Here is a 25,504-nt window from a genome sequence, read left to right as displayed (position 1 = left end):
GTTTAATACGTTAACACTTATGCTTTGCTTCAGTTCTGTTTTCAGACTTCTGGTTGGCTCTGCGACCCAAATCCTGTTGCATTGTTTACTGCGTGTCCCATTCTGTGGAATGTCCTGACTCGCTCTGTGTCCTCCACCTGGAGTTGCAGTAAGAAAGGACTACAAAGACCACTGAAAATAAATCAAAACCTAATGAAATCCTGCAAGAACACACGGACGACCACCCGAGAGAATGCACCAGTCGTTCTGCCAGTTTTTATTATACATATCAGGGTGATAAATGAAAATATCCATAGAATGAACAGGATTTACATCATGATTTGTCGCATGTTCTGTAAGGCCAAGAGAACATGATTCGTGGTTAGAAGGTTTGTGATTATCAAACTACATTTCAGAACTAAAAACCATATGAAACTAGGAGGGGAAACATCCCCTTCCCCTACAGGCATGTATTCAATGCTCATGCACAGCAACTGCCCGCCCCTTGGCTAAGTCTCTCCTTGCCTTCAGTGGGGGACCCCCCGCCCCACTGTGGTCTGTGGGGGCAAGTTTCCGCCACCAGGCCCCAATGCCTATTCCCACAAGCCCATGAGGACGAGACGTTCTGCCGACTGGCACCCTTCTGTCACCTGAGTAACTGAGTTCTTCCTTGCCTCCCCCTCCTGCTTGGCCTCCATTCTCTGTGGAGTGGCTCGACCTCTTTGCCTCTCCTCCCTTTTGGGGGTTTCCTTGGGCTGCTGCACCTGTCGCAGCAGCACCTGACTTCCTTGCCAGTAAGGCACTGGAGTTCCCCCGTTCAGAATAAACTGGCAAGCATCAGCCTTTCTGGGTGGCTCCCTCTTCCCCCACCACAGAGGCTCTCTGCGGTTGGCCTCTGCTGCCTGTCTGCCCTCACTGATCTGGGAGGGGGGGGGGAGCCCGCGCGCCAAGTTCACAGCTGGACCTCTCTCTGCTGGGTGTGCAGTGGTGCTTCCTGCTGCCACGGCTCCGCTAGGCCAGCTCACCTGCCAAGCTCAATCTCTAGAGTACGGGTGCAACTCTAACAGGCATTGTTGTGAGGCCCAAAAGCTCATCTATTGTTGATAAGGCTTGGTGGGATGCAGTGCTGGCTTGCAAAATCTTCTCCGTGCCTGCTGCCATTGGACTGCAGCTGCCAGGTGGACTGAAGAGACTCCTTGGCATGAGATGGGCCGGCATTTATCTTGCCAGTCCTCAAGTCCTGATTGTGGCCAGACTCCCACGGCTGAACAGCCCTTGCCGCCTTCCCTGAAGCTTCACCTGGCAGCTCCTGAAGCGCTTGATACTCTCCATCAGAAAGGGGGAAAGTTCGGCGTTCCCACGGCTGGACACTCTAGGACAACAAAGATAGATAGATAATTTTATTTGTATCCCGCCCTCCCCGCCGGAGCAGGCTCAGAAAGTTTTATTTAAACATTTCTTTACTGTTGCATCTCCTTGGGCACAAAAAGCTGCTGTGCGAAAGCCAATGTGGTGTAGTGGTTAGAATGTCAGACTAGGATCTGGGAGACCCAGGTTCGAATCCCCACTCTGCCATGGAAGCTTGTTGGGTGGCCTTGGGCCAACTGCACCCTCTCGGCCTAACCTACCTGAGTGGGCTGAAACTGAATCCAGCGAAGACAGAGGTCCTTTGCTTGGGTCGGGGCACTCTGGGAGGGGAAATATCTCTCCCGGTTTATGACGGGGCACCATTGAAAGTGGCGTGCTGAGTCAGTAGCCTGGAAGTTCTACTGGAGCCTTCACTATCAATGGAGGCCCAGATAGCAGCCACTGCCAAGTCAGCCTTTTTTCATCTGAGACGGGCGAGGCAGTTGGCTCCCTTCCTAGAGCGTTAGGACCTGGCAACAGTGATCCATGCAACGGTCACCTCGAGATTGGATTACTGTAATGCCCTCTACATGGGGCTGCCTCTGTGCCGAACCCGGAAGCTGCAGCTGGTGCAGAACGCGGCTGCCAGACTGTTGCTAGGGCTCCCAAAGTGGGAGCACATACAGCCGGGGCTGTGTGAACTGCACTGGCTGCCAGTTATATACCGGATTCATTACAAAGTGCTGGTTATTACCTTTAAAGCCCTATATGGCCGAGGACCTGCCTAGCTTAGGGACCGTCTCTCCCCGTACGAACCCCAGAGAGCACTGAGGTCAGCAGGGAAGAGCCTGCTGACTATTCGTGGGCCAAAAGAGGTAAAACTACAGAGTACCCGCACTCGGGCCTTCTCTGTTATGGCTCCACGCCTATGGAACCAGCTTCTGGAAGAAATGTGGGCCCTGCAGGACTTTGAACAGTTCCGCAGGGCCTGCAAGACCATCCTTTTCCGAATGGCCTTCATCGACTAAAGAGAGAGACTGCTGAGTAAGCTCACCATCTGTATAATAGCACCAACATATTAATATTAATTTTATCGTTTTAGAATTTTAATAGAATTTTAATTAAAGTGTTAAATTAGTATTGTTAAACACTGTACAATGTAAGTATTGATTTGTGTTGTTAGCCGCCCTGAGCCTGCCTTGGCGGGGAGGGCGGGATATAAATAAAATTGATGATGATGATGATACCTCACAGGGTGCTTGTGAGGATAAATGGAGGGCTTGTATTGGCTTTGCCAATACAATGAACAGTGCAACTTTCTCAGAACAGTCAAGCTTAGCCACGCTCCTGGACAAAGGGAACTGACAGACGGCATTCCTGCATTCACGAGCCCCAAGATCAGGGGGCAAGGCTCACTGACCTCTGTCACTCCCTCACCTGATTTTTGGGAAGTGACTACTTCAGCAACCATGTTCCCTCTAAGCTGCCGAGTCTTGTGAGCAAAATTTCTCTACTCTGTGAGCTACTGGCATTAAAGTTCTGAGCTACTGCATAAATGACTGTGCTCTAGGGCCATTTTTCCTGAGCCTGTGTGAGCTGGAGGCTCAAAATCTGTGCGTTAGCTCACACTAACTCAGCGTAGAGGGAACACTGTTCAGCAGCTGCTTTTATTGGGTGCTTTTTGTCAACCATGCATCCCGGAGACCCTCAGGAAAAACGCAAGCCTGCAGAAGCACCATTTCACGCCCTCCATCTCACAGGAGCCAGCATAACGGGCAGTGGAGACAACACAGACGGGCAAGCCTGCTCTTACCTATGGCAGAGGCCCCCAGTATTTCCCCATAAACAAGCGTTTAGAAAGTGGGCACGTGCGGGGCTTCTGACTGGCTGCGGGGGTTCTTTGACCCACAAGTCACAGCTGACTTATGGCAACCCCATTGGGCATTCAAGGCAACAGACATCCAAAGATGGTCCATTATTGTCTGCCACTGTGGAATGACTCTGGACTTCCTTCCTTCCTATCTAAATACTAGCCAGGGCTGACTCTGCTTAGCTTCTAAGATCTGACTAGATCAGTATAATCTAAGTCAGGGGTGTCAAACATGCATCCCGGGGACCAAATCAGACCCCGAGCAACTGGGCCTTGTCTCCTTTCTTCTCCCTTCTCTTTTCTTGTTTCCTTCTGCATCTTAAACTTGCTCTGCAAGGCTTGCTTAATTGCACAGGAGCTACAGAGCAAATCTTCTATTTTCTCCATTGGCTGAGGCTCCTCTCCCTCCTGGTCCCCTGGGGAGGGAGGGAAAGAGCCAGAGCTTCCTCTGCCCAGTTCCCTGGATCCCATGGGAGAGATACAAAGAAAGCACCTTTAAGGCCAACAAGTGCTAATGTTTTATTGGATTTAAAGCATGTTTTATTTTAAGTTTTTAAAAACTCTTTAGTCATGTTTGTCTGTGTCCTTTAAAAAGTTTATATCTCTGCCACCTAATCTTAAATAGGTATACACATGGCCCGGCCCAACAAGGTTTCATTTATGTCAGATCCAGCCCTCATGAGTTTGACACCATCCAGGTCAGGGTTGATAGGCTGTGCAGACATCTAAATACATTGCTTTGGCAGCAGCTGCCGCCACACAAGGATCTTCATGGCGTGACAGAGGCAGCCATTTTGACACAGCCTCCTCCCCACAGCAGCAGCCATCCTCACCTGGACATCATCCTCTGCATCTGCGAGGGAGAAACTTGTGTCTTCACTGAATGACAGGCCTCCTCTGCCCCTGCTCTTGAGAAAGAGGATATTGAAAAGCTCTGGGCTGAAAGACCCCCTGGGAGAGAGATGGCTAAGGGGAGGAGACAGTGCATCCAGGGAGCCAGGCTGAGGTAGGCAACGGTCATCTGTTTTGTTGGTGACCCTGAAACAAAATACACAACAGAACAACCTTGTGAGTCACACAGCAAAGACCCACAGCAAGAGGTGGCAACAGGCAGAGGACACCTTGGGTCACAACAGGCAGAGGACACAACACCATAAGTTCAGGGTTCTCGCGCACTCCAATGGTCATCAGAAAAGTCTGCTTTCTGCACAACAGTGACAAGCCTTCTGGAAGCCACATCACACTGTGCCCTAACTCTAAGCTCAATTCCCAGATATGTCAACGAGGGACTAACGTGGAAATCCAGCACAGCTAGAGATGGAAAAATCTGTATAATCCAAGGCAAAAGAATAGGAGGCAGAAGAATTCTGCTGGATCAGATAAGAGGTCCATCTAAGTCCAGGATCCCACTTCACACTGTGGCCAACCAGTTCCTCTGGAAGGCCAATATACAGGGCAAAGAGACCCAAGGCTTTCCCCAGACGCAGCCTCCTAGCATAGAGTTTTATTGCACTTGTATATGGAGTGCAATAAACTTTACTCACTATGGCTAGTAACTGTTGATGAATCTCGCCTCCATCAATCTGTCACATTCCCTTTTAAAGCCTTCTATGCCTGTAACCATCACTACATTCTCTGGAAACATTTTAATCACTTGCGTAAAGAAATATTTTCTTTTGTGCATCCTAAATCAACTATTAGTTTCACTGGGTGGTCTTCGGTTCTAGTATTTCAGGGGCAAGAGACAATAACCTCTCTTTGACCCACTCTCCAGCAGATGCATCATTTTACCAACCTCTACCAGGTCCAACACCCCCCCCCCCGGTCATCTCTTTCCTGAAAAGTCCAGACTCTTCAGCCTTTCCTCATAGGGAAGGTGCTCTACCCACCCCCCAATGATCTGGGGTGCCCTCTTCTGTACTTTGTGGAGGACTTTTCTGAGGACAGAAGGAGTGCCGGTGGCCAGTCATTTCCATCTTCCGCATGTGCTGGGGATCCAGGTACAGCCTTCCCTGACTGGAAACACCTCCTGCAGTCAGGAGAGGTGACCGGGACCACTGACAGCCTGCAACCTGACCGTGCAGGGGCCAGGTCTGCCTGTGAAGGACAACTCACTTAGCCAGTGAGTTGATCCAGTATGGAGATGGAGGAGATGGGGCAGGAATGCCCAATGATGGGAGCTGGGAGAAAGGATACCTGTCCGCCAGTTTAAGGCTTCCTTCCTGTTGGGGGAGGAGCTCCTATGGGGCATTTGAACCTGGCAGGGTTGCTTTTAAAAACAGGGTGGGAAGCAGCCAATGAAGACACACCAATCTGTTTCCCAAAGGTGGAGAGCAGGAGGAGGAGGGCTTAGATGACACTGAACCCCCTCCTCCTCTCTCCACCAAGGCCATCGGTGCTTGAGGAAATATCTCAGGAACTGGGGAAGGGTAGGGCACCCAGCCCCTTCTCCTTCTGCATGCCAGTGAGTCAGAGGAAGAGAGCCAGGGAGCTCCAGTTGATTTGACACTAGTGATACACCACAGCCACTCAGCCACGCCTCACTGGCAACCTCCTCCTATTCAGTCTTTAGAGATTCACCCACAAAGCCGGGACCCAAATCATTTGCCAATACCATCATTTGAAAGGAAGCCTAGCCCCCACCAGAGAGCTACCTGTTTCCTCGCCTGTAGTATGTGGTTCCTGCCCAGGAGTCCCAGTGGGCCCGTTCCAGCTCTTCAAACATTTGATGGTGGGTCAGGTATGCCTCATCGGACGTGTCTTCCAGCTAAGATGAAAGAGGGTTATCTCTGGACATTCTAAAGAGCCAAAGCGGTTTACAGATTGGTGCTAAAAGCTTCCCGGCTTAGTGCAATAACCACCATTGCAACCTGCAGAGGCAAAGTTCATTGCTGCAAAATTACTGTAGGATTTTTTAGAAGATGCAGCAGCTTCTTCTTCTCACTACCCCTTGAACTGCTGCTTTCCTGCCACTGCCTCCCTCTTAGGAGCATGAGCAGAAGCAAACAGATGGTGAAGAAGGTCTGCTTTGCCACATCTGAAACTGCGGAAAAAGCTGCTTCAGAGCTTTGCCGTCAAAGCAGCAAATTCTGCACTCCTCCCCAAACAACACTGTTACAGCCCGCATCTTCTGAAGGTCCAGGAATTATCTCCCATACACTTCCCCCTTTCCCTTGCAGTCCTTTTTACCTGCCAAAAAAGACGAGTCCTACATTTAAAAAATGTTCCCTGGTGGAGATAGGAGAGCTTACCTCTGGGCCTGCTTCCCCCAATGCCTCCAGTTCTTTGGGATCCACCATCCTCCAGCTGCAAAACAACCACTCAAGGTTAGGGCAAACTCTGCACAAGGGCCCTTCCCAACCAGCTTGCTGTTCCTCAAGACAAAGACGTGGTCAGTCTTAGGTCCTGATCACACCTTCATGTCCCACGGAAACTCACTTAATCACCTCTCTCAGCAAATCCCACCTTCTGCCTGAAGGAGAACTGGCATGATGATAGACAGGCAGGCAGGCAGGCAGACAACGCCTGCAGGAAGTCAGAGGCTCTCTTTGTAGCTGATCACCCCACGGTGGAGAGGAGGTATCAAAGGAGCACTGATGAGCAGATGGCTTGGGCATATGTTTCTCAAGCCCTAAATCCTCCGGAGGAGATTACAGCCCACTCAGCCAGAAGTGCCTCCACCAGCCACTATTCATAGTGTTGTGACCATGCGTAAGGCAGCAGCTTGGGCCATCAGATACGATAAAATGGCTGCCAAAATGCCAGAAAAGTGAGAATGAAACACTGGCCTTACTGGGAAAGTTCCTGACATCTGAGGAGGGCATCTTGGACTCAGTCAAGTAATTCTGACACAACCCCAACAGGGGGATTAATCTGCCAATTTATTTTTTTAAAAAAGGAAGTTCTTGCTTTTGCTCTATACGCCTTGCCCTTCCTTCATTGTTTCTACTGTCTTTTCTTTGCCATTTTTACAACCATGATAGTCTGCTGGACACAGTTTGTCTGGCTTTCAAATTGAACAAGGTTTTAATGATGCACGTTGCAGACTCACTGGACAGTGGCACAAACATCCAAACTGAGGATAGCAGACATTCCCTCTCCTATGGAGATGAACACAGTGACTTTTCCCACCAGTAGGGAGGATGGGAAGAGTACCACCCAGTCACGGAAGCCTGTCCTTTTCTCCTCCAATGAGAAGTTACACTCTGAATGAACAGGTCCATGCAGGCCAGAACCTAAACCGCTTGAGGTCATCATACCTTAAGGACCACTTGCTGCCATATGAACCCCACCCACCCACTCCACTCATCTCTGGCGGCCCTGCTTTGGGTGCCCCTGCTTTCTCAGGCTAGAAGAATGGCAGGTATTTGTGAGTTTGCTGCACTGTGCAGGGGGTTGGACTAGATGACCTTGGAGGTCCCTTCCAACACTATGATTCTATGTTTTCAGGCCCTTCCATGCCTATCTTTTCTCCGTGACTCAGACAGGCAGAGGTGGGCTACACACCACATTAAGTGCTGCTGAAACAGAGAAGACGGCATTATGTGCTCCATGATCAGCCAGATCTCTGGTTCTGGACATATGGATGCTGCTCCTCCATGGCTCAGTGAGGAAAAAGCCATTGTTCTACTTTGAATACCTATGATAAGGGCAGGGTAATCTTTTGTTTTAAATAAAGTGCCTCAGAGAGCAGGGAAGTAGAGAAGAAGAAGAACATATTGGATTTATATCCCGCCCTCCACTCCGAAGAGTCTCAGAGTGGCTCACAATCTCCTTTCCCTTCCTCCCCCACAACAGACACCCTGTGAGGTAGATGAAGATATTGGATTTATATCCCACCCTCCGAAGAGTCTCAGAGCAGCTCACAATCTCCTTTACCCTCCTCCCCCACAACAGACACCCTGTGAGGTAGATGAAGATATTGGATTTATATCCCGCGCTCCACTCCGAAGAGTCTCAGAGGGGCTCACAATTTCCTTTCCCTTCCTCCCCCACAACAGACACCCTGTGAGGTAGATGAAGATATTGGATTTATATCCCGCCCTCCACTCCGAAGAGTCTCAGAGCGGCTCACAATCTCCTTTACCTTCCTCCCCCACAACAGACACCCTGTGAGGTAGATGATGATAATGGATTTATATCCCGCCCTCCACTCCGAAGAGTCTCAGAGCGGCTCACAATCTCCTTTACCTTCCTCCCCCACAACAGACACCCTGTGAGGTGGGTGAGGCTGGAGAGGGCTCTCACAGCAGCTGCCCTTTCAAGGACAACCTCTGCCAGGGCTATGGCTGACCCAAGGCCATGCTAGCAGGTGCAAGTGGAGGAGTGGGGAATCAAACCCGGTTCTCCCAGATAAGAATCCGCACACTTAGCCACTACACCAAACTGGCTCTCTCTATGTAGAAGAGACACTACACAGAAGGCCCTCATGAAAGTCCCAGTTGTCCTGAGACACCCTACCATTGATCTTGCTTCAGTGTCAACCCAGATCTGTGCTTGAGTAGCAAAACATTACCAAGGGTGGTGTGCTAATCTTTTATTCTTGACAACAGGGTTTCCTGGCATAGGAGCTCATCTTCTTTCCTTATGACAGGTGATGGGCTTCTATGTAAATGGAAACGTCCTAGCTGCTTTATGAAGTTGGCAAGTCTCAAAGGCTTCCACAGGGCACCCACCTTGGTGTCAAAATCTCTTTGTACTGGAGCTTTTCTACTCGCGTGGCTGCAGCCATTGACATTGGGATCACTATGTTATTGATGTCGTAGGATGATTCTACTTTTTTCTTCTTTGCAGGCTGTTGAAACCAAACAAATAATTAGAAAAGACACTTTTCAAAACACTTGCAAACCGTGTAACTCCCTGCCCGCCCCCAATAAAAGCAATAAGCCATTTCTTTCCCCTTTCTCCCTGATTAGCATTTTTAATACCCGAACCCATGAGCTGCTCCAGCAACTACAGTCTGAGGCCAGGCCAAGCAACTCCCATACCAGCATTTCAGCATGACCAATGGGACCGTGATGATGTGCTGAGACAAAATGCACAAATGTGGGTAGACCCAGCTAAGCCCAGTAAAGCAGCTCATATCACCGATTCAATGTCTGCTGCATTTTATATTGCTTTGTACAATCGGCTGCGAGCAGATTTGAGCATGACAATAGAGAGGTGGGATATAAATCTACACATACTCCCACTCATAGAACAGCTGCTCTGAATGAAGCTGTTTGGAAGTGCAGAAGAAGGTAAATGTCCCTGCTCAGGGCAGCATCCTGAAAGTATTTCACTGTAGCTATAACCTTCGATACACGGCTGGATGTGTATGTTCAGCACATGACACCGGTTGCTGTTCTAGCTGCTCAGCTCTGGTTCCTGCCAGATTTATTTTATATGCCTTTCTCATTGGGACTCAAGGCAGATTTACATGGATTTTCAGGATCAGAGCTTAAGCCTTTTGAGCTTGTGTCTGAAGTTATGCTCGAGAAAAGATGCAGAGTACAAAAAAGTTGTAAAGAACAGACAAGAAAGAATGGAACATGCATTCTCACTAAAGGACAAATTAAACAGTGATGCAGGATCGGCTTTATGCATTCTGAGAACAAGTTTCATCCTGCCTTCAGAGCTAGTTTTTAAAAAGAAGTCAAATACATAAAAGGTCTCTCTTGTATGGAACAAAGAATGGGCAGAAAAAATCTAAACGTATTTAGATTTTTAGACAGAAGCAAGCTTTCAGAAAAAACTAGATTCTTAGAAGCAAGCATTCGCAAAAACAAAGGGGCTGTGCCTGCCACAGGATAGCAAACTTGAGATAAAAGAGAGAATAACTATCAGCAGGGACGAGCAAATAAGAACACAGAAGCAGCCAAAACCAGGAGCAGAGGTGAGATATCTAGGAGAGCACCGGAAGCAGAGACCCTGAATCTCCTCGTTCTTCCACATGAAGTAGGAAATGAACAGAGAGGAGAAAAAGGCTTCCTTCCAGTGAAGACAGGGGACTGACCCTGCTGCCAAACCACAAGACAAGAATGATCTGAACCAAGGATGCCCTCCGCAAAGTGGAAATAAAAATCTTCCTTGAAAGCAGCTCTGCACTCCTGCAACACGCACTACTCATTAGAAAAAAACAGCCCCGGCTTAAAGCCCATCACTCCGCAATACCAGACGGTCACTGCCTTTCCACAGTTCTGCTTGCCAGAGAGGTCCATGTTCCAACTCACCAACGCTGAGCCGCCAGCAGCCACGGAATTGCCAGGGACATGGTTGAAGGGTGAGGCGGAAGTATTTTCTAGGCACACTGAGGACATGGGATGCAAGTGACTGGGCTTGTGGGCTGGAGAGCTGGGAATCAGCAAGCTGTGACTGGCTGACCCTTTAAGCAGAGAACCTGTTAAAGGAACCCAGTGGAAATACACCTTCATTAGTAAGTCACAGCTATTCTTTGCCCCAACAACCAAGAGATGCTAGTTCTCTGACATTTGGCAAAGCGTCACCGGGAAGATGGACTTCCTTTCTCTGTGATGCTTTTCTAGTAGAAGCTGTTTTCAAAGTAGGCAGGAAGCGCTGCAAATATGACCCTAAAATACCACACCTGTTAGTGTGCTGCAGGTGCCTCATTACAGCCCCCAAACTTTTCAGAGGAAATTTAACATAAAATTATCAACAGCATTGAAATAACGTGGGGAAATCTGTCTCCTACAATATTACAACTGGTGTTCATCTGATGAAGTTAATTTGTGACAGATTATGAAAGGACAAAGTTAGCATATGGGATTCACTGCCACAAGATATGGTTAAGGCCGTTTGCCTAGATGGCAGTCAAAAGGACTGTCAAAGTCATGCATGGAAGTTATCATGGCTAACAACCACTGACAAGAGGAAGGAAACCTCAATGTACAGAGGCAGCCTCCTGCAAGATTGCCCATGTTGGAGACAAGCAACATGAGACAACCTTTACGTCAATGAGCAGAGTCTGGCTGCTGGATGGATTGTTGGTTTCAGACAGTCAAAGGCAACCAACTGATTTAGACATGCCCAGCCCCCAGTCACCTCACTCCTCCACGAGACAATGCAGCACCTTTTATGGAGAGTTTGTATCAGTCCAAGAAGTGCATTGCTTCCCCTAATATCTGATGCATTTACCAGATGCAGAGAGAGAAGATGTATCATTGCTGGTGAAGGCTTTCATCCCCCAGTGGGACATCCTCAAAGTCTTTAGCTTATGGCTTAGACTGTGGTCCTCCCTTAACAAGGCTTCAAAGTGTATATGAAGAGGTCTGCCTAGAAACAGAAAACAAGTAGCTATGAGACACTGCTGCTCACAAGACAGCCTTTCTTTCTATTATCCTAGGTCATCCATATCACACATGCCTCCTAAGTCCATAAGAACATAAGAGAAGCCATGCTGGATCAGGCCAATGACCCATCCAGTTCAACACTCTATGTCTCGCAGTGGCCAAAAAAACCCCAGGCGCCATCAGGAGGTCCATCAGTGGGGCCAGGATGCTAGAAGCCCTCCCATTATGCCGCCCTCCCAAGCACCAAGAATATAGAGCATCACTGCTCCAGACAGAGAGCTCCAACCATACATTGTGGCTAATAGCCACTGACAGACCTCTGCTCTGTATGTTTATGCAATCCCCTCTTGAAGCTGTCTATTTTTGTCCTTTTGACAGGGGGAGCTCTGAGGGCACTTTTGTCCCCCAACTCCAACGCTTTGGCCAGTAACAGCAACACCTCTGCATTCCAGACCCGTTAACTGCACTAATATCTGGCAGCAATGTAAGCAGGGTCAGCCCTGGGTAGTACCTGGATGAGAGCCCATCAAGGAAGTCCAAAGTTACTACACAGGGGCAGGCAATGGCAAACCATCTCTGCTCATCCTCTGCCTTGAAAACCCTACGGCTCCCCATTTAAGTCAACTGCAACTTGATGGTGCTTTCCATCCATCCAGGGGCCGCCCTGAACCTGCTTCGGCGGGGAGGGTGGGATATCAATCTAATAAATCTAAATCCATCATCCCACACAAACAGAAAGACCTGCAAGTAGTTTAAGAATCAGACAATTGTTAAGGTTTACTTGGAACCTGGGAGACTGGCATCCTGCTGTTGCTGCAACAGGTAAGAAAACAAAAGCAGCTTCTAAGGCAGCTCTCCTTTGGCACCATGTTGGGAGTGGGGATACAGGAGCCTCCCTGGGAAAGCAGAAGACGAAGACCCCACCCAGGAGAGACCACCATTATTGCCATCACTGCTGACTTTCTGTATGGCCTAATAGATTTGGTTCCATATGCCCCTTTCCCCACAACTCCATTCCAGAAACCATTTAACCAGAAACCAAACCAGAAACCGTAGGCACACGCTTGACTGCGGGGTGCCTCAGGGTGCGGTTCTTTCCCCGATGTTATTTAACATCTATATGCGTCCCCTCGCCCAAATTGCCCGAAGGTACGGGCTGGGCTGTCACCAGTATGCTGATGACACCCAGCTTTATCTGCTTATGGACGACCGACCGGTCTGCGCCTCACAAAATCTGGACCGGGCACTACAGGCTGTGGCTGGGTGGCTCAGGCAGAGCGGGCTGAGGCTAAATCCGGCGAAGACAGAAGTCCTTTGCTTGGGCCGTCGGGGTCCGGGAAGGGAAATACCCCTTCCGGTTTTTGACGATGCGCAGCTGATTGCGACGCATACAGTCAGGAGCCTGGGGGTACTTCTGGAGCCTTCTTTAACAATGGAGGCCCAGATAGCAGCCACTGCCAAGTCCGCATTCTTCCACCTTAGGCGGGCAAGGCAGCTGGCTCCCTTCCTGGAGCGTGACGATCTAGCAACGGTGATCCATGCTACAGTCACCTCGAGGTTGGACTACTACTACTCCTCATCAAAGGCTCCTTAGAAAACTTGAGAGTCATGGAGTAAAAGGACAGGTCCTCTTGTGGATCAAAAACTGGCTTAGTAATAGGAAGCAGAGAGTCAGTATAAATGGGCAGTCTTCGCAGTGGAGGACGGTAAGCAGTGGGGTGCCGCAGGGCTCGGTACTGGGTCTCATCCTCTTTAACTTGTTCATAAATGATTTAGAGTTGGGAGTGAGCAGTGAAGTGGCCAAGTTTGCGGATGACACTAAATTGTTCAGGGTGGTGAGAACCAGAGAGGATTGTGAGGAACTCCAAAGGGATCTGTTGAGGCTGGGTGAGTGGGCGTCAACGTGGCAGATGCGGTTCAATGTGGCCAAGTGCAAAGTAATGCACATTGGGGCCAAGAATCCCAGCTACAAATACAAGTTGATGGGGTGTGAACTGGCAGAGACTGACCAAGAGACAGATCTTGGGGTCGTGGTAGATAACTCACTGAAAATGTCAAGACAGTGTGAGTCTGCAATAAAAAAGGCCAACGTCATGCTGGGAATTATTAGGAAGGGAATTGAAAACAAATCAGCCAGTATCATAATGCCCCTGTATAAATCGATGGTGCGGTCTCATTTGGAGTACTGTGTGCAGTTCTGGTCGCCGCACCTCAAAAAGGATATTATAGCATTGGAGAAAGTCCAGAGAAGGGCAACTAGAATGATTAAAGGGCTGGAACACCTTCCCTATGAAGAAAGGTTGAAACGCTTGGGACTCTTTAGCTTGGAAAAACGTCGACTGCGGGGTGACATGATAGAGGTTTACAAGATAATGCATGGGATGGAGAAAGTAGAGAAAGAAGTACTTTTCTCCCTTTCTCACAATACAAGAACTCGTGGGCATTCCATGAAATTGCTGAGCAGAAAGGTTAAAACGGATAAAAGGAAGTACTTCTTCACCCAAAGGGTGATTAACATGTGGAATTCACTGCCACAGGAGGTGGTGGCGGCCACAAGTATAGCCACCTTCAAGAGGGGTTTAGATAAAAATATGGAGCACAGGTCCATCAGTGGCTATTAGCCACAGTGTATGTGTGTATATAAAATTTTTTGCCACTGTGTGACACAGTGTTGGACTTGATGGGCCGTTGGCCTGATCCAACATGGCTTCTCTTATGTTCTAATGCCCTCTACATGGGGCTGCCCCTGTGCCGAACCCGGAAATTGCAGCTGGTGCAGAACGCCGCCGCCCGGTTGTTATTGGGGCTCCCAAGGTGGGAGCACATTCAGCCGGGACTTCGGGCTCTGCACTGGCTGCCAATATCCTACCGAGTTCGGTACAAGGTGCTGGTTATTACCTTTAAAGCCCTATATGGCCTAGGACCTGCCTACCTGAGGGACCGTCTCTTCCCACACGTTCCCCAGCGAGCACTGAGATCGGGAACTCAAAACCTCCTGGTTGTCCCCGGGCCAAAAGAAGCCAGTTTGAAAGCTACAAGGGACAGGGCCTTCTCCGTAATGGCTCCATCTTGGTGGAACCAGCTGCCGGAAGAGGTAAGGGCCCTGCGGGACCTTACCCAATTCCGCAGGGCCTGTAAGACAGTCCTCTTCCGGCTGGCCCACAACTGACTGGCACTGAGTTCTGAACACTGAACATCGAATTTGAATTGAGTGTAGCTTAAGACCACTGAATGATTTTAATGTTTTAGGTATATAACAAATGTTTAGATTTTTAACTATAAATTATGTAATGTTAATTTTAATGTTTAATTTATATTTTATGTTAGTTTTACATGCTGTAAGCCGCCCTGAGCCACCTAGTGGGAAGGGCAGGATATAAATCTCAGATAAATAAAAAAAAAAAATTTAAGCTCCTCGCTGACTGGGTCTTTGGCTGCTCAGGACTGGTGATTAGGGATGGGCACAAACCAGCTCATGAACTAAAGTTCAACACAAATTTTGGCCAGTTTGTGGTTCATGAACTGAAAACCCACCCTGAACTTCCATGGATTTTAAGGCAGTTTGTGAAGAGCAGAAAGCACAAACTGAACCACAAAAACGCAGCTCACACCCCTCCCTGCTGCTGCTGATGCAGCAGAGGACTTTTGAGGTCCTTATTTCTTTTCAGTCAAAATGAACTCCCAAAGCAGGTTTCCCCAATTTCAAAATAAAAGCATAAGCAAAACACAGCACAAGTTCTGGAGGGAAGCAGTTCCTAGTACTGCCTCAATCCGGGTACACCACAGGAATGCCTGCTGCTTCCTCTTTCCCCTCTGGCCTCAGAAATCCCTCAGGCAGGCCAGGACCAGAAGCCTTGCTCCCTGCTCCTCCGCAAACACAACTCTGAGACATGGGGTCTCCTCATTAGCGGTGTCACGGCCCCGTCATTAAGTGTTGGGCAAACAGCCCAGCTTTCTTCCTAAACCTCTGGATTGCATGGCTCTCTCAACCACCCTCGGTTTTGTTTGCTCTCTCCTGGCCTGGTTGTTTGGCTGACGTTTCTATATTGGTTTATAGCTGATTTTTATGGAAGCCTCTCTGTGGAACCTTTCAGGATGGCAAAGCAATATATAACCCTTTTTTTAATAAGTAGGTCAGCAGCCCTGCTTGGCATTCTAGTAACACGACCACCAAAGCAAGGCTCTTTCAGGGAATCCAGTACTGGGATCTGAGAAGGCTGTGGCAACGTTTTTTAAAATCAAAAGTTGGGAATTCTGTTTGTAAGCATCTCTCCTTCCTTTCCCCCTAAACATTACGTGATCCACCTTCACAGCTGAATACATACCTGGACAACTGATGTAGCCTAAAGCCCAAGAATTTGTCCATGTGTACAACACTGTTACTCAACACACACAAGAGTCAGATTACCAGATTCCAATTCCTAACTGTATGATCACTTCTTGGTTCTTTCCCTGCGGTGGAAGATCCTCAGTGGAAACGTCTATGGCCAAGCGAATGATAACGATAAGAGGAAGCTGCTATGGACTGAACCAAATAATCTCCATAGAAGCCAGGGGTGGCCAAACTGCAGCTCGGGAGCCACACGTGGCTCTTTCACACATATTGCGTGGCTCTCGAAGCCCCCACCACCCCATTGGTTGGCTTGGTGAAGGCATTTGTCTCTTTAAATCACTTGTCTAAGCCAAGCCAGCTGGCAGCGTGCAGAATGCATTTAAAGTTAAAGCTGCTTTCTTTCCACCTCCACCTATTCTCCTCCTTCCTATCTGTCTTGCGGCTCTCAAACATCTGACATTTATTCTATGTGGCTTTTATGTGAAGCAAGTTTGGCCACCTCTGATAGAAGCCATCTTTGATATACTTTTACAAAGTACTTGAGACTTCCGCTGCTGAGAATCACGAGAATAAATAAAACCATGCAGAAGAGAACGGCAGAAACACGACTCAGTGAGCTGATGCCATGGATCGGCTTACATAAAAAGTCCCTTCCGAGAGCAGCAGTAATTTTAACACTCCTTGTATCCCTTTGTAAGTCTGTCAGTGATTATAGTGATTTCAATGCCTGTTCTAAATTTAGGGGCCTTAAAAGCTGAGAAAAGTCCTGCTTCCGTAGAAATAGCACAAGAAACAAAAGGAAGGTTTCCAACATGACAAAAATGCAGCTTTCTTAGACGGGGTGAATCAGTTGGGACTGGAAAGCCTCACTGGGCATATGTGGAACTGGAACACGACACTTTTGGAAGCAGGATGAAGAAAAGTCAGCTCAAGAAGCAGATTTTTCATTTTACAAGCCAAGGCTGTAATTTTACTCACCATGAGAAAATGAGAGGATGGGATGGAAGCCAGAATCCAGCAGACCAACCCGCTCCTCCAGTGACATGGTCCCAGGATCGATGGTCTGAATGGAGGTCTTACAATCGCACAAGATGCAAGAACTGGGGTGCTCACAGCTGCATTTTTGGGAAAGAGGTTTCTGGGGCTGGAACAAAAAAGGTTTAAAACAGCTGTCTAAACTGAAATTGTTCTGTTTCAGAGCAAGACACCTCAAACACTGGAAATCTCTGACAGGATTCCTTGCGAGCAGTTCAGGGGCTGTACGAGCCTCGATTTGAATTAGGCTAGCAAGTGATGTTGACTGTTTCCCACGGCACCATATTCTAAGAGAAACATCTCATACAAACACACATCCCAGGCTGCCAGCAGGCAAAAAATGATGGGTACGATCTGGGTGCAACCCAGGAAACAAGAGCAAGGAAAAGTTAACACACACACACACCCCATTCTAGGGCTGCAATTCCCATTTAACCCTCCCTACAGTTGATTCTCAAAGATACATTTGACACTGGGAGTAATTGGGACTCAAACTTCATAAAGATGACTGAAAACACAGTAATTTACTTATTTAATTCCATTTTTTATCCTGCCCTCCCCGCCTAGGTGGGCTCAGGGCGGCTTACATGGTCATGCAAGTGCGTGAGTATAGACATATAGTATGACCTAAAAACCATAAAATAAGTTTAAAAACATTTTAAAGATTGACATTTCGGTGCTATAATCTTAAGTTTCAGATTGATGTTGATGTTCTCTGCAGGGCAGATCTTAGATGGTCTTCTCTGCAATGGCTGTAAAATAGATGGTCTATAGATAAAACCGAATAAGAGTTTGGAGGCATCGTAAGACTAACAATATTTTACTCCTTTGTAAGTTAGATGACCCCTCTTCCAATATAAAGCCAGACAGTAACATCCAATAATTCAAACAAGATGGGCACTGCTTAGCCGTGGAGGGGAATGCTTCTTCCTATCTGAATATCTGCGTTCCAGAAAACAATAGCTGCACTATGAGCGGTACAAACAAGGAACACAGCGGCACTTCCTTCTACGCTGCTCACGGCTCAGCTCTTCCCTTTGCCAACATCTATAGCAGAGTCCTAACCTTGAGCTAAGAAAATATGCATTAATGTTTATTTAGAGCTATTCAAGGAACTGCACTCAAAAATGGGGGTGGGGCTGTCACTCTGCGGGACAGCAGGTTCAAGCTGAGGAGTCTACAGTAACAGGCTGCAGACAGCAGGGTGAGGTAGTCAAAGCAGCCCTGGGCAAGACAGAGAATCACAGATTCTCCCGGGTCATTAGTCCAACTTCCTGTACAGTACAGGAAACTCAAAAATAGCTCCCCCACTGACTCCCCTCCCTCACTAACCCCAGAAGACAGCAAAACCCTCCAGGATCCCTGGCCAAACTGGCCTGGAGAAAAACTGCTGACTAAGTGTCAATCAACATTTTCCTGGGTGCATATGAAAGGGTTACAAGAACTAAGAACTGGTGCAACCCTTCCTGCCCTCCTTCTCGTGATCTGTCTAATTCACAGAATCAGCATTGCTGCCAGGTGGCCATCTAGCCTCCAAGGAAGGAGAGTCCATCACCTCCTTAGGAAGCCTGTTCCACTGAGGAACCACTGTCAGGAAATTCTTCCTGATGCTTTAGCCAGAAACTCTTTTGATGACTGAAGGCGAGGGGGGCCAACCGCACCTCCCTAGAGAGGTTGTTTCATAATTGTGGGGCTGCCACCAAAAAGGCCCTGTCTCGTGTGCCCACCAAATGAGCTTATTTGACTGATGGACAGGCAGGAGGGCCTCTCCCTGTGACCTTGATTCAGGAACAGAAATGTATGGGAGAAGACAATCCTTCAGATGGGTCTGGTCCCAAGCCATGCAGGGCTTTAAAGACTGCCATCAAAATGTCCATGAAAGAAACTGGTACTCAAAGCAAACTATAGCTGACTCAAGCCAGGCCTCATCCTGCCCCTTATCCTTGGTTTAAAAGCAATATGGAGAATCCCAACACACTAACCCACACAACTAGTGTAACTGGCTACAGTCATCCAGGTAAGTGTATCAAAAAGACAGAAGCAATCAAGAAAATGAAACACACAATGTCGGAGATGCCTATTAGGGACAGAATGAAACAGAGCAGCTGGAGCCAGCCAGTTAGGTCGCACAACTCAGACAACACTGCATTTGCTAAGCCAACCTGAACTGTCTATCCAGTACATTTTATTGAGCTTCATGGGCAAATGAGGCATTTGAAGCTAGGTCTCTGGCCCTCTCCATTCTAATCACCCCCCCTGCACTGGCTCTCCACTATGCCTCCTACTGAACTGACACATTCCAAAGGAGGGGCAGATGTTGTTTGTTGCAGAGGAAGAAAAAAAAATCTCAAGGGAAAGAGTAATCGACTTGGTGTGACAAAGGCTTTCAGGAGCTACAGTCCATTTTAAAACCGGCATCTGTCCGTATATGCTTGTGCTACCAATAAACCCGCTCCTCTTAAAACTCCATGCAATACCCTTTCCCCACCCCCCCCATACTGATCTGTGAAACTAAGTCAAGTGTTATGAAAGCCTTTTTCCAGTAAACATCGTCATGAAACCTCACACCTACCTTCCTTGAAAGGTGAGAGACTGCGCTGGCTCTCACCAGCCTGCGTTTCCTGTATCTGCAAACTGGACGGATTCTGGCAGCGACACAGCTGTTGTCAAGGGGAGAAGGTGCGGCGGGCAGACTGTTGTTCAGCTGCTTTGGTTTCTTGAGAATCCTGCCAGCATCTGCACCATCCTGGGAGGAGGGCTTTGCGGAACCTGGGGTGAAGCTGCAGCCAAAAGGAAGAATTTCACACACTGAGAATTATGCTGAAGGCAAAACTTAATCATTTGTCTTGCCTGATTATCTCAGAGTGCCACATCTTCAGGAAGTTTCTCAGATGACAGTGTCTGTCTACTTAAGAGTTTTACATAAATGTTAGTCCTACTAATACTGATCATACTGTCCCAGATCTGTGCTGGCAAAGCTCTGGGGGAAGGGACTGGTTTTGGAAAGAAGATGAAGATATTGGATTTATATCCCACCCTCCACTCCGAATATCAGAGTGGCTCACAATCTCCTTTATCTTCCTCCCTCACAACAGACACCCTGTGAGGTGGGTGGGGCTGAGAGGGCTCTCGCAGCAGCTGCCCTTTCAAGGACAACCTCTGCCAGAGCTATGGCTGACCCAAGGCCATCCCAGCAGGTGCAAATGGAGGAGTGGGGAATCAAACCCAGTTCTCCCAGACAAGAGTCCACACAGTTAGCCACTACAACAAACTGGCTCTCTAGAACAGCCATAAATACAATCTGTAGAGCAACCATCCTCCTTGACCAACTAGTTTAGCAAACACAGAACAGGTCTTTGGAAACTGTGAATGCACCCCCTCAAAACTTCAGCCTCAGTCCATTCTGCTACATCGCAAGAACTAGTAGCCTACTGAAAAATGGCAACTATGCTTGTTTAATGATTCCAAGACTAAATTTATATATTATTTTAATTTTCGGGGGGGGGGGGGAGAACACTGGAAGACAAAAGTTCAGAGATCAATAAATCAGACTAATTAGAAAAGGAGACAAAGCTATCTGACTGCCAAGAAAGCATGTACGAAGTACAATTAAGAGTGTTTGATTAATAAGCAGAAGGAAATGAGAACAGTCATTGTTCAAAATGTCTTATGTCTTCAACATATGACAGAGGAACAAAGCGTCTAAGTGTTTTAGGGTGTAAGGCTCACAGACCGTGGATCTATTTTAAGCCGCTTCTAAACAGAAGTCAAATCTCTCACTTCTTCGTTTGTTGTCAACTGAGATCCCCACTGAGGGTTTTAACATTGTCATGGTTTCAATACAACATCTAACTTTCATACTTAAAACAAAAAATATTTTTAAAAATCTCACCGAATATTGGAGGGAGGGAGGGAGGGAGGGAGGGAGGGAGGGAGGGAGGGAGGGAGACATTCAGAGGGGGCTGGTTGGCCATTGCATTGGCCGCCTCTGCACAGCAACCGTGAACTTCCTTGGCGATTCCCCATCTAAGGACTAACCAGGGCAACCCCTGCTTCACTGCCAAGAACTGACAAGACAGAACAAAGCAGGAATCAAGTGCACTCTTAAGACCAGCCAAGCTTTATTCAGAACGTAAGTTTTCATAGAATCCTAGAGTTGGAAGGGACCTCCAGGGTCATCTAGTCCAACCCTCTGCACAATGCAGGAAACCCACAAATACCTCCCCCTAAATTCACAGGATCTTCATCGCTGTCGGATGGCCATCTAGCCTCTGTTTAAAAACCACCAAGGAAGGAGAGCCCACCACCTCCCGAGGAAGAAGCCTGTTCCACTGAGGAACCGCTCTAACGGTCAGGAAGTTCTTCTTAATGTTGAGCCGGAAACTCTTTTGTTTAATTTCAACCCACTGGTTCTGGTCCTACCTTCTGGGGCCACCCAGTGCTCTCTAAGCACACTTCATCAGACGAGGGGATCAGGTATTGTGGGCTGAAATACATGCAATTTGTTGATTAAGAGGGCAAACTGGCTGTGGTCACACAGTGAAACAGTGTGGTTTGGCCATTTGGTCTGGATAGCCACAAAAGGTAATAAAGTTTCTTGCCAGTTGGTGTTTCTGCAAATCTAAGTAAATCACAAAAGGACATATATTTCCTAGTTGTAGTCCACCTTTTGTAATTTAAAACTTGGTTGGTCTTAAAGGTGCACTCGACTCCTGCATTGTTCAACTGCTTCAGACCAACAGAAGCTCCCACATTGAAGCCCTGGTGCTTCCAGTTAAAGTATATGAAGAACGGGAGGCTGTGAAAAATCTCTGTCTGTCTCTCTCTCTGTCCAACACTCCAGAGAGCTACTAGCAGTCAGCAGGCATTACTGAGCAAGACAGACTGATGCCCCTACCCAATATAAAGCAGCTTACATGTTTATAAATAACCCGGCACTTCTCCTAGTGAAGGGTGCTAGCTTATATAACTTTTTCAAAAGTATAAGAGAGGAGAGATTGGTGTGTGGCTATCAGCAACAGGAACTATGAGAGGCAGCAGATCCCCAACAGCTCACAAGACAGTAGGCATCACCATGCCCCAACCATGAGCTTCCATGGAATCTGACTGACTACTGGAGAAGCCAGACTGCTCCTTGCTGCCATAAGTGCTTCACACCAACAGAGAGAAGCGTAACAGCTCACTGTTCCTTCAACCAGTCCTCCAACCTATGTTCGAAAACTGAGCGTGCTTCAAAATTGGTGGTGCTGGAAAGCGCAGTCAAGTCAAGCTGATCTATGGAGACTCCTCACAGGATCTTCAAGGCAAGAGACGAACGGAGGTGGTTTGCCATTTCCTGCCTCTGCATACCGACCCTGGACTTCCTTGATGGTTTTCCGTTCAAGTAGGAAGCAGCGCTGACACTACTTCCCTTCCAAGATCTGACGAGACTGGGCTCCCCAGGGTCAGAGCAGCCTCTAATGGTGGCAGAAAGCGCCATCAAGTCACAGCTAACCTGTGGTGATCCCTCATGGGCTTTTCAAGGCAAGACACAGTCATAGGTTGTTTGCCATTGCCTGCCTCTTCACAGAGACACCAGAATTCCTTGGTGGCCTCCCAGCCAAATACTACTGCTTAGTTTTCGAGATCTCATGTGATCAGGCCAGCCTGGGCCATTCATAACTACAGTTCTGCAAATCCTCCTATCCCTGAATGGCTTGGAATACCGACCTATTGTTGGTTGGAACAAAACACCCACCAAGGGCTGGATCTAGGAGGAGGCAGAACACATGAACCTATGAAGCTGCCTTATACTTAATCAGCCCCTGGGTCCATCAAAGTCAGTATTGTCTTCTCAGACTGGCAGCGGCTCTCCAGGGTCTCAAGCTGAGGTTTTTCACATCTATTTGCCTGGACCCTTTTTTGGAGATGCCGGGGATTGAACCTGGGACCTTCTGTTTCCCAAGCAGATGCTCTACCACTGAGCCACCGTCCATCCCCACCATGCTTGCCCCGGGCGCCGATGGAGGGGGAGGCACCAAATTGGATATGGAGTCCATGGGACCATAGGATAGAATGGCCCATAAGGGGGTGCCATTTTTTTAAATTTCCCCCCCCCCTCAAAAAAACAAGTCGCTCCTGTCCTGCACGCCCCCCCCCCCACCCCCAACAGTGATCAGTTCTGCACAGCGGAAGCCCATGGCCAACCCTCCCTCCTACCATACATTGTGTCAAGTGTCATTGTGTTAATTCCCCCAAATCAAAGTGAGGGAAAGGCACATGAAGACTGAAGCCTTCTGATATCAAAAGGGCTACATCCTACACACACCACAGCTGTGGCCTAATCCAGATTCCTGTACTGGGATATGGAAGAACCAGCATTCACATACTGTGATGAGCGGGTTCCCACACTGCTGACCTCCCGATGCCAACACAGCTGGGACATTTAACACACAGACCCTATTATATGCTACCCTCCTGACCTCCACCTACTCACCCAGTTGCAAGTACCTCTAGCACAGCCCTAGCACCCATGATGCTACCATGCCTCACTCATTCAAGACAAGCTCAGCAGCTTCACAACAGACTGCAGAAGGAGGAAAACAGGCAGCTATCCCACTCCCTTGTCCCTTGCTTGACGTATTCAAATGTACCAGGCACACTAGCTACTCTCAATGTGCAGATTTGCAAAAACAGTGCAACACTGACAGTGTTCTAGTGACACAAACTGTTGAACAGAACAAAGGAACAGCTGGACAAAGACAACCATCCAAATGAAAAACAGACTTTCTTTCATTATCTTTAATTTTAAAAAATTCTGGGAAAAGACAGGCAATACATTGATGTATTAATTTGGTTTATGGCCCAGTGCATTAGAAGGGCTGACAGCAGACAAAGATGAGCCATGTGAATTAATCACTCCACTGTAATAAACACTCCTCTGCCTGCACAGCATCATATCACCTTGAATGAGAAAGGTAGAACAACCTTTACTTTAGCAAATAAATCTTTATTTTAGCAAATGCGTCATTCTAAAGAGCAGCCTGGTCTGTGACATCCCAATCTCACAGCTGGACACAAGAATCATAGAATCCTAGAGTTGGAAGGGAACTCCAGGGTCATCGAGTCCAACCCCCTGCACAACGCAGAAAACTCACAAACACCTCCCCCTAAATTCACAGGATCTTCATTGCTGTCAGATGGCCATCTAGCCTCTGTTTCAAAACCTCCAAGGAAGGAGAGCCCACCACCTCCTGAGGAAGCCTGTTCCACTGAGGAATTGCTCTAACAGTCAGGAAGTTCATAGAATCCTCAAGTTGGAAGGGACCTTCAGGGTCATCTAGTCCAACCCCCTGCACAATGCAGGAAACTCACAAACACCTCCCCCTAAGAATTCACAGGAAATCTCTCTTAGGCAGCTCTGAAATGTATCTGCTCTCTCCTTTGCCAGAAGTAAACATCTGGACATTTCATCTGGACAGTGAAAAGATTCTAACTCAAAAATCAAGCTTATTTGGGAAGTGAGACTGACATTCAATTATTAGTAGCCCCCTCTAGAAAAAGTGGAATCCCAGCCCTCCATTTTTCAATAATCCTACCAGAAGAACTCTTCTACCATGTTTACATTTGTCCTGTGGGAAAAATATGTACAAGTGAACTTTCACACACATTAATAAATATCAAAAGGGCTCTGACTCACCGCCATAACAAGTCAATATATAACTTCCAGTCTAGCTTAGTATATTAACAATTCTGTTTTGAAAGAGAGAAACAGAGCACTATATCTCACGCAGAAGACTGTAGATTTATACCCCACCCTTCTCTCTGAATCAGATACTCAGAGCATCTTCTCCCCCCCAAAACAGACACCCAGTGAGGTTGGTGCGGCTGAGAGAGCTCTCCCACAAGCTGCCTTTTCAAGGACAACTCCTGCAATAGCTATGGCTGACCCAAGGCCATTCCAGCAGCTGCAAGTGGAGGAGTGGGGAATCAAACCTGGTTCTCCCAGATAAGAGTCCGCACACTTAACCATTATGGCTGACCCAAGGCCATTCCAGCAGCTGCAAGTGGAGGAGTGGAGAATCAAACCGGGTTCTCCCAGATAAGAATCCATGCACTTAACCACTACACCCAACTGGCTCTCTATTAGAGCTATGGCTGACCCAAGGCCATTCCAGCAGCTGCAAGTGGAGGAGTGGGGAATCAAACCCAGTTCTCACAGATAAGAGTCCACGCACTTAACCATTACACCCAACTGGCTCTCTATTAGAGCTATGGCTGACCCAAGGCCATTCCAGCAGGTGTAAGTGGAGGAGGGGGGAATCAAACCCGGTTCTCCCAGATTAAGAGTCCGCACACTTAACCACTACACCAAACTGGCTCTTCACAAAGAGATAATAGTCAGGAAGTTCATAGGCTCTCCACATAAAAAGAGCCTAAGGGAAATCCAAGATATGGCAAACAGCAGAGCTGACAGAATAGTTTTTAAAAAAGGTTACATCACACCAAGATGCAACACTGTGGAACAACAAATTTTATTTTGAAAAACATCAACATCACAAGCCTCTGGCCCCTTCTGATCACTGCAGATGTGTCATCATGTTCTAGGGACAAGCAAGTAAATACCTCCTTTGCCATGTTTCAGTTCCCCCTACAATTCTGTTGCTTTTACAG

The 25,504-nt window shown here is 47.8% G+C and overlaps 1 protein-coding gene across 1 annotated transcript in view; it reads right to left on the bottom strand.

Moving 5' to 3' along the window:
- Positions 1–228: 228 nt before the first annotated feature.
- Positions 229–25,504, bottom strand: part of LOC132578304 (KAT8 regulatory NSL complex subunit 1-like) — a 47,581-nt gene continuing 22,305 nt past the window's right edge. The window contains exons 5-13 of the mRNA XM_060248242.1: positions 19,425–19,632; positions 16,796–16,961; positions 11,330–11,467; positions 10,408–10,574; positions 8,872–8,990; positions 6,448–6,502; positions 5,851–5,963; positions 4,030–4,234; positions 229–1,351 (exon numbers count right to left, since the gene is read on the bottom strand). Of these exons, the coding sequence (XP_060104225.1) occupies positions 1,070–1,351; positions 4,030–4,234; positions 5,851–5,963; positions 6,448–6,502; positions 8,872–8,990; positions 10,408–10,574; positions 11,330–11,467; positions 16,796–16,961; positions 19,425–19,632 (1,453 nt within the window). The 3' untranslated portion in view covers positions 229–1,069. The remainder of the gene's footprint in view (positions 1,352–4,029; positions 4,235–5,850; positions 5,964–6,447; positions 6,503–8,871; positions 8,991–10,407; positions 10,575–11,329; positions 11,468–16,795; positions 16,962–19,424; positions 19,633–25,504) is intronic.

This window comes from Heteronotia binoei, chromosome 10, assembly GCF_032191835.1.
Source record: "Heteronotia binoei isolate CCM8104 ecotype False Entrance Well chromosome 10, APGP_CSIRO_Hbin_v1, whole genome shotgun sequence".
NCBI lineage: Eukaryota > Metazoa > Chordata > Lepidosauria > Squamata > Gekkonidae > Heteronotia > Heteronotia binoei.
This window is presented reverse-complemented; position numbering and strand designations above follow the sequence as displayed.